Source organism: Neopsephotus bourkii, unplaced genomic scaffold (assembly GCF_033783945.1).
Source record: "Neopsephotus bourkii isolate Nb327-2 ecotype Australia unplaced genomic scaffold, CSIRO-AGI_Nbou_v1 NB_1634, whole genome shotgun sequence".
Classification (NCBI taxonomy): Eukaryota; Metazoa; Chordata; class Aves; order Psittaciformes; family Psittacidae; genus Neopsephotus; species Neopsephotus bourkii.
Window position 1 is genome coordinate 3,937,909 of NW_026902109.1, and position 12,018 is coordinate 3,949,926.

The 12,018-nt window shown below is 44.9% G+C and overlaps 1 protein-coding gene across 1 annotated transcript in view; it reads right to left on the reverse strand.

The window, feature by feature from the left end:
- The window catches only part of COL13A1 (collagen type XIII alpha 1 chain), a 100,536-nt gene that overhangs the window by 14,833 nt on the left and 73,685 nt on the right, over positions 1 to 12,018 (reverse strand). The window contains exons 32-41 of the mRNA XM_061373938.1: positions 11,079 to 11,132; positions 10,503 to 10,547; positions 10,022 to 10,174; positions 9,099 to 9,197; positions 8,414 to 8,467; positions 7,568 to 7,609; positions 7,023 to 7,049; positions 5,049 to 5,129; positions 3,401 to 3,436; positions 622 to 675 (exon numbers count right to left, since the gene is read on the reverse strand). Of these exons, the coding sequence (XP_061229922.1) occupies positions 622 to 675; positions 3,401 to 3,436; positions 5,049 to 5,129; positions 7,023 to 7,049; positions 7,568 to 7,609; positions 8,414 to 8,467; positions 9,099 to 9,197; positions 10,022 to 10,174; positions 10,503 to 10,547; positions 11,079 to 11,132 (645 nt within the window). The remainder of the gene's footprint in view (positions 1 to 621; positions 676 to 3,400; positions 3,437 to 5,048; positions 5,130 to 7,022; positions 7,050 to 7,567; positions 7,610 to 8,413; positions 8,468 to 9,098; positions 9,198 to 10,021; positions 10,175 to 10,502; positions 10,548 to 11,078; positions 11,133 to 12,018) is intronic.

A 12,018-nucleotide genomic window follows, 5' to 3' on the forward strand; every position in this document is an offset into this window, starting at 1 on the left:
CCAGATGACGGTCTAATATGCACAAGGAATAAGCATTTCCAGCTCTAGAAAAACCTAGAGGCTCTCTATCGCAGAGACATGTGGTATCTTAAAAGAAATCACAGAGCATAGAATCACAGAATAGTTAGAGTTGGAAAGGGCCTTAAGATCATCAAGTTCCAACCCCCCTGCCATGGGCAGGGACACCTCCCACTAAACCATATCACCCAAGGCTTAGTCCAACCTGGCCTTGAACACTGCCAGGGATGGAGCATTCACAGCCTCCCTGGACAACCCATTCCAGTGCCTCACCACCCTAACAGGAAAGAATTTCCTCCTTATATCCCATCTAAACTTCCCCTGTTTAAGTTTTAACCCATTACCCCTTGTCCTACCACCACAGTCCCTAATGAAGAGTCCATCCCCAGCATCCCTACAGCCCCCCCTTCAGATACTGGAAGGCTGCTATGAGGTCACCACGTAGCCTTCTCTTCTCCAGGCTGAACAACCCCAGCTTTCTCAGCCTATCTTCATACGAGAGGTGCTCCAGTCCCCTGATCATCCTTATGGCTCTCCTCTGGACTTGTTCCAACAGTTCTATGTCCTTTTTATGTTGAGGACACAGTTCTGATGCAAACTCACCCTTTCTCCTTTTGGTCCTGCTGGTCCTGAAACCCCAATTGGTCCTGGAGTACCCTGTAGTTGTAGGAAGGAAAACACATCAGGACATTTTTATTTCAGGGCCTCATTAAAGCCAGGAGACACTGCTGCTCTTTTAGGAAAAAGCACAGCTGGGAAGCACAGTCTGGTGACAGAAGACATCTAGCACCACTACAGCTTTCAGTATTGGTGGTGATGGGTTTGAAGCAGTTGTAACACGATTTGAAGAGCATGAGAACTGCTATGTTAAGATCACACCAGCACTGTTTTACAGAACTTTATTTTTAATTTTGAAGCTATCTCTTGACAATTGTTACAGCAGGCATTTCTACCAGTTCTACAGGAGGGATTTTTTTCTCTCTAGTTTATACCCGACAAGGTTGAAAGCTGTAGCAGAATAAAGGACATTTAGACGCATAATAAGCAATTTTCTTTTTCTTTATTTCCTTACCTTCTTTCCCCCTAGAGACAGTTGAGTTGAACAAAAGTGAAAGAATTTAGTTACTTGGTGGCAGGCAGGCAGCCAGTCATGCAAGTTGAAAGACGCCATGATGCAGAGCTGAATGCAGGTGCATATATACGCAGATGCATTCTATGAGGGGTATCCTTCAGACCCAGTCCCTCTGTTCCCTTTTTGCCATTTATGTCGCTCCACCAGGCTCTCAACTGTGCTAATGGGAAAAGCTAGTCTTTTTGCTAACCCTTTGACACAGGGGCCAACTCCCACAAGCATACCAAACTTACTTCCTAGTGCTGCTGAGAATTGCTTTGGCTTTGGGAAATTAGCCCAGTCAAAGCTTTATCTTTAATATGGGTGATATAGCAGTTAGGCAATAGTCCTGGCTAAGAAAAAGATTCAGGCAGAGAATTGCTTTGGCTTTGGGAAATTAGCCCAGTCAAAGCTTTACCTTTAATATGGGTGATATAGCAGTTAGGCAATAGTCCTGGCTAAGAAAAAGATTCAGGCAGAGAATTGCTTTGGCTTTGGGAAATTAGCCCAGTCAAAGCTTTATCTTTAATATGGGTGATATAGCAGTTAGGCAATAGTCCTGGCTAAGAAAAAGATTCAGACACTTTCAACTCTCTATAGACTCCTTAAACTTGTGGAATACTCCCCATTGGAGGGTCTCTTACAACTCTCCCAGACTACATTCTGCAGTCTAGATAAAGTGTAGCTTTTAAACTTGCAGTGTGCAGTGCACCCACCTAGCCACATAGTATAGGTGTTTGCCTTCCTTACCCTACATCACCTATCTTTAAACTGGCAAGAATTTTGCCAAACATTTCAGTATTGGTCTACAATTCCTTCATTAGACCCTTGGTAAAGGGATATTTTTGGGGCAAATTACCTGCCTTCTAGGAAGAACAAAGGAGGAAGCTTCTGGAACAGGGAAGTCTTTTTCTTACAGCTTTAAAAGAAAAAGGTCTTGCATGTCTTAATGTAAGCTTGGAATCCTTATTCACCAAAGTAACCCCTCCAATGACAGCAAGATGACTCATGGATCAGGAGAGCTTTTCAGAAAAGTTAAGATCTGCAGAACAGAAGTTGCTCATGCAGCACACAACTTCAACGGAGTGAAGGAAGAGAGAAAAAAATCAGACCCTCCTTAGGTTCATGCACATCATTGAAATCTTAACTGCCTGCACATGTGCATCATTTTAAGATCATTTAGTGCCATGAAATACATCAAGATCTCGCCTGCAAATAAGTTTGCAATTTCCCAAAACAAGTTGGTGTATAAGCTGCCATTCAGATTCAGAACTTAGAGCAGCTGAATTGTTTCCAGTTATGCTGAGGAGAAGAAATTGCTTTTTCTTTTTAAATAGCGAAATGGATTGTACATAGGTGATGTGTGACTTCCCAAGACAGATTAAAAATATTTGGCTCCTTTTAACAGGCGTTATCCAAGAATATCAGAATGGTTTGCAGAACCAGGTTGGCGTTACTTGTCTCAGAATGAGTTTGACAGACTGAGAAGCTTAGGCACAAGGAATTTATCTCCTTCACATCTCACGGTCAGGTAGCAACAAGAGGTGGGAATCCTGCATCTTCCTGCTCCACTATTAGGTGTCACTACCCCTCAGATGTCTGTACTAGATCAGAACACACTCCACCATGCACTCCCAGGTATGTGGGACTAAAGAAAGCATGGGCAGAGTTGCTGAAGTTGCATGGCATTCTGCTGCCAAGACATGAAGGGCTAGTCCTGCTTGCAGAAGGTCTTTTTGATGCAAATTCTCCATGTGGTGAGGTGCTTACCAGATTATGGAGAGATACCTGTAAGCATACCTGCAACCCAGGGCAATGCAGCCATAAGTGCTGTGTGTGAAAACAATGCACAAAGCTTTTTGCTGACAGGACAAAACATAACAGTATTATTATGCCCCAGACAAAACTGAAGAGCTACTGTGTGAAAAGGTGGCAAGCAAGATCACTGTGGAGAAAGACAGAATGGAACCCCCCAACAGTAAAGAGGACAGGAGAACAGAGCATCATGGAACCATGCAGATGTTTCATTCATCTTGTTATTGAGATAAAGTGGAACAAGTAGACTGTGATCCCAGAATCCAGGCAGACTCATAGCATCAAAAAAGACAAGTGTATGACATCGGTTCTCAGTCTAAGTTTAGCCCCCCCTCCCAAGCCTGCTTTGGAGAAAAGAAGGTTATTCCTGGTGTAAACGAGACTCTGATGGAAGAGACGAGACAAATCACGATACTGGGGAGGAGGAACATAGGGTAATGGAGAAATGGAACTCACCGGTGGTCCAGGCCTGCCGTCTAAACCTGAAGCACCCTGAACAGATGGGGGAGGGTTAACAAAAACAAGGCAAGAGGAGAGGGGAGGAGGGTGAAGGGGAAATGAGAGGGGAGGGGAGAGGTGAGTGAAGCAGTGACTTGAGACAAACATATGCTTGCAATAAACAAAAATTAAGATCTCAAGGACAGGTGATGGTACTTACAAGCAAACCAACAAAAACATAAAAACACTGAATACATACAAGGTTGACCTGGAGCTTGCAACCTGTAACCTACTAACTTCAGATCCCCTTAAGAATGCATTTCTAAGAGGACACTTCTGAGCCAGTCTTGCCCCCTCCACAGCTCAGGAAAAGTTATGTAAAAAGCCAAGGGACCCTGGTTTCTCATGGGGCTCACTGCTGTAGGAGAGCCAGCTAGTACATTCCCTGACACACTGATAAACTTGTCAGGATAACTGCTGGGGCATCTTCTGTTCAGCATGCCAAAAGGAGCTCCTTCCTATATCCTATACCACACAGGCTTGAGGGGATAACTGTTTACACTGAAAGTCTCCATTTTCATTTCTCAGAGAAAAATGGGAAATATGTTTTTACTTCTCGCTCTTTCAGAGGCATAATCCTTTGCATTTGAGCCTTCCAAAAGCACCCCTTTCTCCCCACTGACTCTGCACGGAGCCACACTGCATATACTTGTGATACCCTCAGCTGAGTGCCTAGAGTTAGATGAGATGCATCCAGGCCCTAGAAGGTAACTGCTAAATAGCACAACTAAAAGGGGAAAACATTTTACAAAGACATGCTCATTTGAGCCAATGTCAGGGAAAAGGGATCTGGGTGATTGAAAACAGGCTGACAAAGTCACATAGTACACAAGATGCACTTTGTGGTGCTTATTTCCAGGCAGCACATTCAGCAAAGGGAGACGGTGTGCTCTGCCACCAGTGTTTTTTATGAGGAGAGAACTTGAGCGCTGGCAGAGCAACTGGGTGGGACTGAGTTACCACTAACTCATTATTAACTGTTGGCTCAATGGATGAGGAGGTTTTTAGCAGATGTGAGCTAAGAGCTTCACAAAGTCTTCCGGTTTGTATCTAAAGCTGCTGTTCCTTGCTAAGCTAATCAGTGCACCAACACTAGTCTCATGTGACTGAGTTCACATAGAGCAGGGAGCACAGCTTCCTTCTACTCTGTCAGAGAAAGCATCAATTTCATTGCAGAAGTAACGAGAAAGTACTGGCTAGTGAAGAAGCTGGATGCATTCAGAGCGTCCAAGCGTCTGTACAAAGCTTAGCCAGGTGGCAAATGGCAGGGGAGGTGTTTACTTTTCCATGTCTTTTTTACTTCTTTTTCTGGTCTTGCCCTGTTGGCTTGAAGTGCAAAGAACCCACAGCAAATCTGCTGCTTGTTTTTCCAATTCCTGCCAGAAGCAGGAAGAATTAAAGTGATCACTGATCTATTTAATAGATTAAAAGATGAAGGTTCTGTGAAGAAATTGAGGATTTAAGTTTAAAAAGCAAAGGCACAGTTATTTATAGCTCAACTTTGACTTTACATATCAAGTCCCTGCGTGCGTCTCCTATTGAGGGATCTTTTTACAGCTGATATAAGTTTGGCTTATAAAGTGCTTCTTGCTTCCTGGATACTTACGGGTAATCCCAGTGGCCCTCTGTCTCCTTTTTCACCCTGGGCACCCTTCTCTCCTTTCATTCCATCAATCCCTGCTTCCCCCTAAAGGAAGGATGGAGCAGAAAATAAACCCGCCATAACACCACTTATATAACAAACATTCCTTCCTTCAGGGAGTGCTGAAGCAACAGACAGAATACAAGAAGCAGCAGGGCAATGTTTTAGCCTGATTCTCTGCTCAATCTGAAGAAACCCAGTATCAGTCAAATGACCTCTGTGTGAGCACATGTTTTAGGTCCATGTCAGTAGAAGGAGATTCAGGCCCAGTGGGTAAAGATGCTCAAAAGGGAACTTAGCTCACTTCTGTGCTGCTCTCTGCTACTGCAGGGAGTGTCAGATAAAAATAAGTAACCAGAAGTTATCTGATAGGGTGGGTTTACATTTTAAGATGTGGGTTCATTGGAAGAGAATGACAGGGGTCTATAAGCTTTGAAGAAAAATCATACTGAAATAATTTTTGGAAAGATTTTTGTAAATGCAAAGGCATCAGTTTCAACATTTGGGGAAAAAATAATTTCATCATTCCTTTTCCAAGTGTATTTGTAAAATTCTGTATTATAAATTATAAAGCAGGTTTTGTTTTATATATTACCATATATATAATACATATATGGTATGTATTAAACAAGTATTAAACAAAATACTCCTTTTTTCATACATTCAAAATGCAACCCAAAGCTTTTTCCCCCCATTCCTGTTCATAAAACATTTTAAAACATTATCTTGGTTGTATTTTGAAACAGCAGTGTTGAAAGAACCAAGTTTGCACAGAAACAGTAAGCCTGCTTGATGTACTCTTCTACAGCTCTAAGACACCACACTGTTGGCTCACTCTACTAGGACTCCAGTTTCCATTCAGCCATGCGTCACTGCCCTGCAGCACTGTTTGGCTTGAGCACATACCTGGAAGGGTTGCTTGTTTCTGGCATGTCTGCAAAGGGTATAAAATGCTCTTCCTCCCCACTACTGAAAGACTCACTACAAAAAGACTTAGTCACAGAGATGGGACAAAAACTTCCACACACAGGACTCTCCTTGCACCTGCTAATCAAGCCTACATGGATCCTCTGTTCAAGGAGGAACTGGTGCAGTACTTCCTCTGCCTATAATCCAGCCTGTGCTGTGCCAGACTTTCACCTGTATTTGTTTGGCCTATACCCCAAAGACAACTGCATCCTACGGAAGCTTCCCAGACACTTGATAGCAGTAGCTAGTGAGTTACAGATGAGCAAGACAGATAACTCTATCTGTAACCAACACTTGGAGAAAAGATGCATCAGGGTAAATATACCACCCCCTTAGCACCCAGATAGCACTGGTAGCCAAATACTAAGCATAACCAGAGGAACTAAGACACTTTCCACATTTTCCAATCTTTTTCAAGCGTGTCAGGGGAAAACCGCAGCTCTCTTTGAGCATTTCCACCCAAACATTTTTTTCATCTAGGTACCATTTTACAGCAGGCAAACCAACGGTGCAGGCTGAGCATGAACATACCTAGATGGAGATGAACAAGCTTCTCATCAACAAGAACAGTGAAGTTCTTGAGTGGTTTAACAGCAGAATTTACAGGGTGTAGAACTTGGCTAATTTTAAGCTAGAGCTCAGTTACTTCGGATTATAGGACAGGCTGTTCATCCCGCTGTACAGTCCTTCACTCTTCAGCAACAATTTAAACTATGGTCTCATGGGAAGATTTCCGAGGGCCAGTGACTTCCCACTTCTCTGGGTGAAAACTACAAATGACCAGTTTTCTGGGTCCTAAAGTGAGAGCTGCTAATCCATTTCCTTCAAGAAAATATCCAGAAGGACTTGTCCTCTTACAAAGGTGGAAGAAAAGTAACATTTGAAAGCTGGGAAGTGATTACTGAAGGGAATTCTTGCAGCTGGGACAATTCTAGTAAAGTTTCAGAATGTAATGTTTTGCAGCCTTACCTTCGGTCCTGGGAGACCCTGGAGACCCTGTATTTGGGATGAGAGACAAGATATGAGTAATGTCCAGTAAAATCCAGGTATCACAGTTCAGTGTGCAGTGTAGAGCTTTTGCTTTCTGTCACGGTGAGGGCACAAGTGACGGCACAAATGCTTAGCCTGAAGGCCTCTTAATTTGTGTAAAGGGCACTTCATGTACTGTTCTCCTCTGGTAATGAGGAAGCTCTCGCCAAGAACAACTTGACACTGGGCCAGGCTTGCTATTAAAACCATTTCTGTAGTTGATCCCGTTAATCCCATCCATCCCGTCTTGCTACTGTCTTCCCTTTCATCTCAGATTAACATAACCTTCTCTCTTAACCTATCCAGCCCATCATAGCTCTGACCTACCCCGGGGGGTGGTTTTGGAAGTGATACTAAGCACGTTCCTGTTTCAAGGCTGCAGTGTTTCTAGCTGTTTTCTCCACTCAAAATCCTCCCCAGAGAGCTCCTGCTTTATCCTCATTCCCCCAGTGCTTTGCACCTCTGGTGAATCACTCAGAACTTACTGGAGGTCCTGGTGGGCCTTGGGGTCCAGGGGGTCCAGATATCTAGAAAGCAATGCAAGAGAAGTCACTGTCATAATCTGCTGCCCTCAGAGGTGAAGGGGAACTGCTCAAAGGGGTAGCAGGTAGCCTGTGTAGCAGAGCTCTACCAGGCTTGAAAACCTGGACTCTTAAGTACTGCATTAGGAAGTGGCAGCAACTCAGGACAGAAAGGCTGAGAAGCAGCAGCAGGACTCTGGGGAGGGTTAGGCAGCAATTGCAGATATTTTGGAAGAGGGAAAGCAGTGATTTTTTTTCCAGATAAAGGTCCACCTCCACTACTCTACCAGTGTTCCTGCAAGGAAGCACAAGGTCAACAGCTAGCAGCTGTTTCAGAACATAGGAAAGAAGGTGGCTGGTTCCGCACATGTGGAAGAGTGTATTCATATCCTGCGGGATTCCTTGCTGCAGGATGCTCCAAAAGCTAGGGGTGAGCTTTGAAGGGAGAACGGACAAGTTCAAAACCCCAAAATACATATATATGCAGATAACACGTAAGCGTTGCTCAGGAAATCCCTTAATTGCAAATGCTGAGGAAAGTATTTGCCATGCTTTCCATGACCCTCTGTTCCTCCCTAGGCATTCATTATTGATTGCTTTATGAGCACGATTATTCTTGTGTAAAGGAAAATTAGGCCATCAGGAGCTAGATGTAGCTAGCAATTCAGACCCACAAGATGAAGCTTGCCATCCTCAGTGAAGGGTGTGTCATAAGGGGCTGGGACGTGCTGGTTTTCAATAGCGTTGCTGCCAAATCAGCCCTCCCCTACTGCTGAGATTGCAGAAGGAAAAATGAGAAAGATGACCTACCGATTCTCCTGGATTTCCTTTGTCTCCACGCTGCCCAGGCTCACCCTTCTCTCCCTGCACATAACAACAGATCCTGTCACCACCAGCTGCCCTCTAGAGTCTCACTCCATCGGAAGCCATCTGTGAACCACCCATGTGCTAGCAAGCAGCAGTTCCTCAAAGGAGAAGTAGGAACATACCATGCATTTCATAAACAGCCTCCCTGCAGCCTTCCTGCACCTCTGCTTCCAGAGCAGACACCCTACAAAAAGGGAGGGCTCTAGGAATGGTACCCTGTGGCTGTGCAAGGAGAGTGCTACAGGACTTTGCTTGCCTTTAAGCAACAGTGGCCTGACACTTCTCTGCTGGATTACCACCTCCATGGAAGGGACGACATGGCAAGCAGGTCAGCAACAGTGTCATGCTGCCAGCAAACTAGGGTGTCTCAGCTGACTTAGCCGCAGAGGCTTTGGCAGCTGTCAGAGCCAGCACCTCCAAACAGCAATGGGGGCAGATGCCCCGCTGGCCCCCTGCCTGCTGCTGGAGACTCTGCAGACATTCAGTGACACCTAAGCACCTAACCAAGGGGCAGAAGTCTGAGGCTCCTGAGATACTCAACACTTTGGGAAACGAACCCTTCTGTGTTGCTCTATGCTGTTTTCTGCTTGTCAAGCAGGAAAGCGTAGCCTGTCTTTTTCACTCTTACTGTCAATCCTGGAAGTCCAATGGGACCTGGCAATCCTGATGGTCCTGGCATCCCTTGATAACCCCGCTCGCCTTTCTCTCCAGTGGAGCCATCAAGACCCTACAGATCAAGAAAGATATGTGGACTTTTTGCAAGACTAAGTCAGGCAGACATAAGAGACTTCACTGCAAGAGCCGAGACTGGCTCTGGTCATCCCAAGAACATGCCAAAAACCCCAGGGAAGTGCAGGACTTCACTAGTATTGAAATTGGATGTCCAAATGATTGAGCACCCTCCTGTCATTGTGGAAGTGCCAGTTCCCACAGTGGGGATGAGGTACTGCTTTCCTGCCTCCATGTTCTGCTCACAGTTATGCAGTTTGCTGGAGTCCATGCTTGAAGTGACTCTCCAATAGCCAGCTGTTGTGACAGCAAGAGTTTCACCTTAGTTATCTTTTAGAAAGGCAGAAACTTGTTGCATAAAACCCTCATGACTAGTGCTGAAGGCACAGACATTGTGACAGACTGAAGCTGTGAGACTGGGCACACTGCCCCAGTTAGTGGCAGGGAGGTAAGGGGTTAATCCATGCAGTTGCCTTTCTAGGAGGGATGTGTGTACTGGCACCTCAGCTGTCTCACTGACAGTCAGGCCTGCTTGCTTATAGTGGCATTTCAGTTTATGTAATACACCAGGTAGCAAGCTGGGGAAGTGACAACAGTGCCCAAAGAGCAGGGTAGGCAGCTGGGGACAGCCACTCCAGCAAGATGCACAACACATCTGCCAGGGAGCTATGACCTCACTTCTGTATTGGCACTCTTCATACAGTAACAATAAGGTGCCTCTAGCACCCACCTCAGAGGGGCTCTGAGGTATCTGAGAAGTTCCAGGGCCTGCCCATAACCTTGGATAGCCAGCAATACTTCAAGAAGCTTCAATTTACTCACTGGTGAGCCAGCTTGTCCTGGCTCTCCTTTGTCGCCCTTTTCTCCCCTGACCCCAATGTGGCCTGGCTCTCCCTTTATTCCAGGGGGTCCATCCTTTCCTGGCAGTCCATGAGGGCCAGGGGGGCCCATTTCTCCAGGCTTGCCACGTGGTCCCTAAAAGAAATCCACACAACACAAAGTGAAACATTTACAGATAAAAGTTACTCCTGCAGAGTGATTCCTCTTTCACTGCTCATCCTCTCACTCACAGTAACGACCTTTGAGGAGCCATGGGCAGAACGAAGTAGACTTGCCATGCTATCACTGCTACTCCTTATAAGTTAGGATTTTGATAAATTAATGCTCATTTTTGTCAACCAAAATAATTTGTTCCCCTGCCTGTGGGAAAAGCAACTGTGCAATATCAGTGACAGAGATAGAACATACTAACTCCAGAAAAGACCACTGAAGAAAAGCAGTTCACAGAGGCACCACGCCTTACCTTTTCTCCGTCATGGCCTGGGGGACCTGGCAAGCCAATTTCACCCTGAAACACAGAATAGTTACTTTTGCAGTGTGAAAGCAGCTATTCTGCCTCCTTCTGCACAGCACTATGATGATGAAGGGTAGCCATTACAGAAATGGTCTGCGGGAACTCTGGTAACTAATATTCACAGGGAAAAAAAACAACACAGAAACCCCTGTTGAAACAACACATTGTGTGACTGCCTAAAAATTCCACCAGCCTTGTTTTTCTTGACAGTTCATAGCACCAGTGCTATAACATAGCCCCCAGCCAACACAATCCCCACACAGAGATCAGTTCCCATAGTTTCTTCCTAAATGGAAGGGCAAGTAGAAACGATTCTTCATCTTCCACATCTTTCACATCATTACTATTATGGGAAAAGGAGATCTTCAGGATACTGTGCAAGAGGAGGAGTGGAGAGGCCAGCAGGATGGTCTGATAGTGTTGGACAGGGAAAACTGGAATACTAGGGAGGGCTGGGATGGGGGATTATGCCTGGACCGGTCCTGTGTTTCCCTTAGCTCTAAGAGTACTGAACTGAGCAAATACCTTCTGTCCTGGAGGCCCTGGAGGCCCAGCCACACCTGGAAGTCCTGGGGGTCCCTAGGTAAAGAAAAACTCATTTTCAGATTATCAACAGGACTTTCATTTTCATGTTTTGAAACCAAACAGCTCTTCTGAGTTTAAGGGGAAATTTCAGAGGAATTTTCCAAGGGACTCCTAAAACTGTATTTGCTTGGGAAGCCAAGCAATGGGGAGTCCTGAGTGAGCAGCAGGCCAGTCCAAAGTGAGTTGTTGAAATGTATGTATTTTCATTGAAAAAAATGAAAACGACCACAGCTCTCTGCTCCTGAAACCGAGATGAACTGAACAAGGTTTTTCCCTTCCTATCTATAAAGGTATCTTTTTAGAAAAAAAGATCATAGGAAACACTACTACTTAGATGTCAAGCACAGCTTAAGCAGAGCTACATGGCCTAGTATTTTGAGCAGATTTCCTGATCGGTCTTGGCAGTTACCACTTTTAGGAGACCTAGGGAACAGTTTGGCCTAGAAAGTGATGTTACTTACACCTGTGTTACCTTGTCATACTGCCTTTTAAAAATACGTGTTTTTTTCCTAACCAGCTTTCTTGTCCTGAGAAGCAACGCACAGGCACACTTTTTATCTTATTTTGGCCCAAATAACTATTTGTCTCTCTTTGTCTTCAAACAGCTTGTAGTCACTGCTGTTTTAAATTATCACTTTTGTACAGGACTGTAATGTCAAATTATTCTTATCAACACTGAAAACATGTCCTCCCATCCCACCACAGAAAGCGTCCACTACAGATTGCTCATATAAGCTTTCTCTCAAGGTACCCAAAGCCTATTTTTAATCTGTTTAAGGCAGCCTCACTTTGCTTTTCCCTGCTCCTTCTGGGCACTCCTTGTTCTGAGCAGCATGTATTGCCTCTTAAAGCAGACAAATTAAGGGCCTGATTAGAGCTC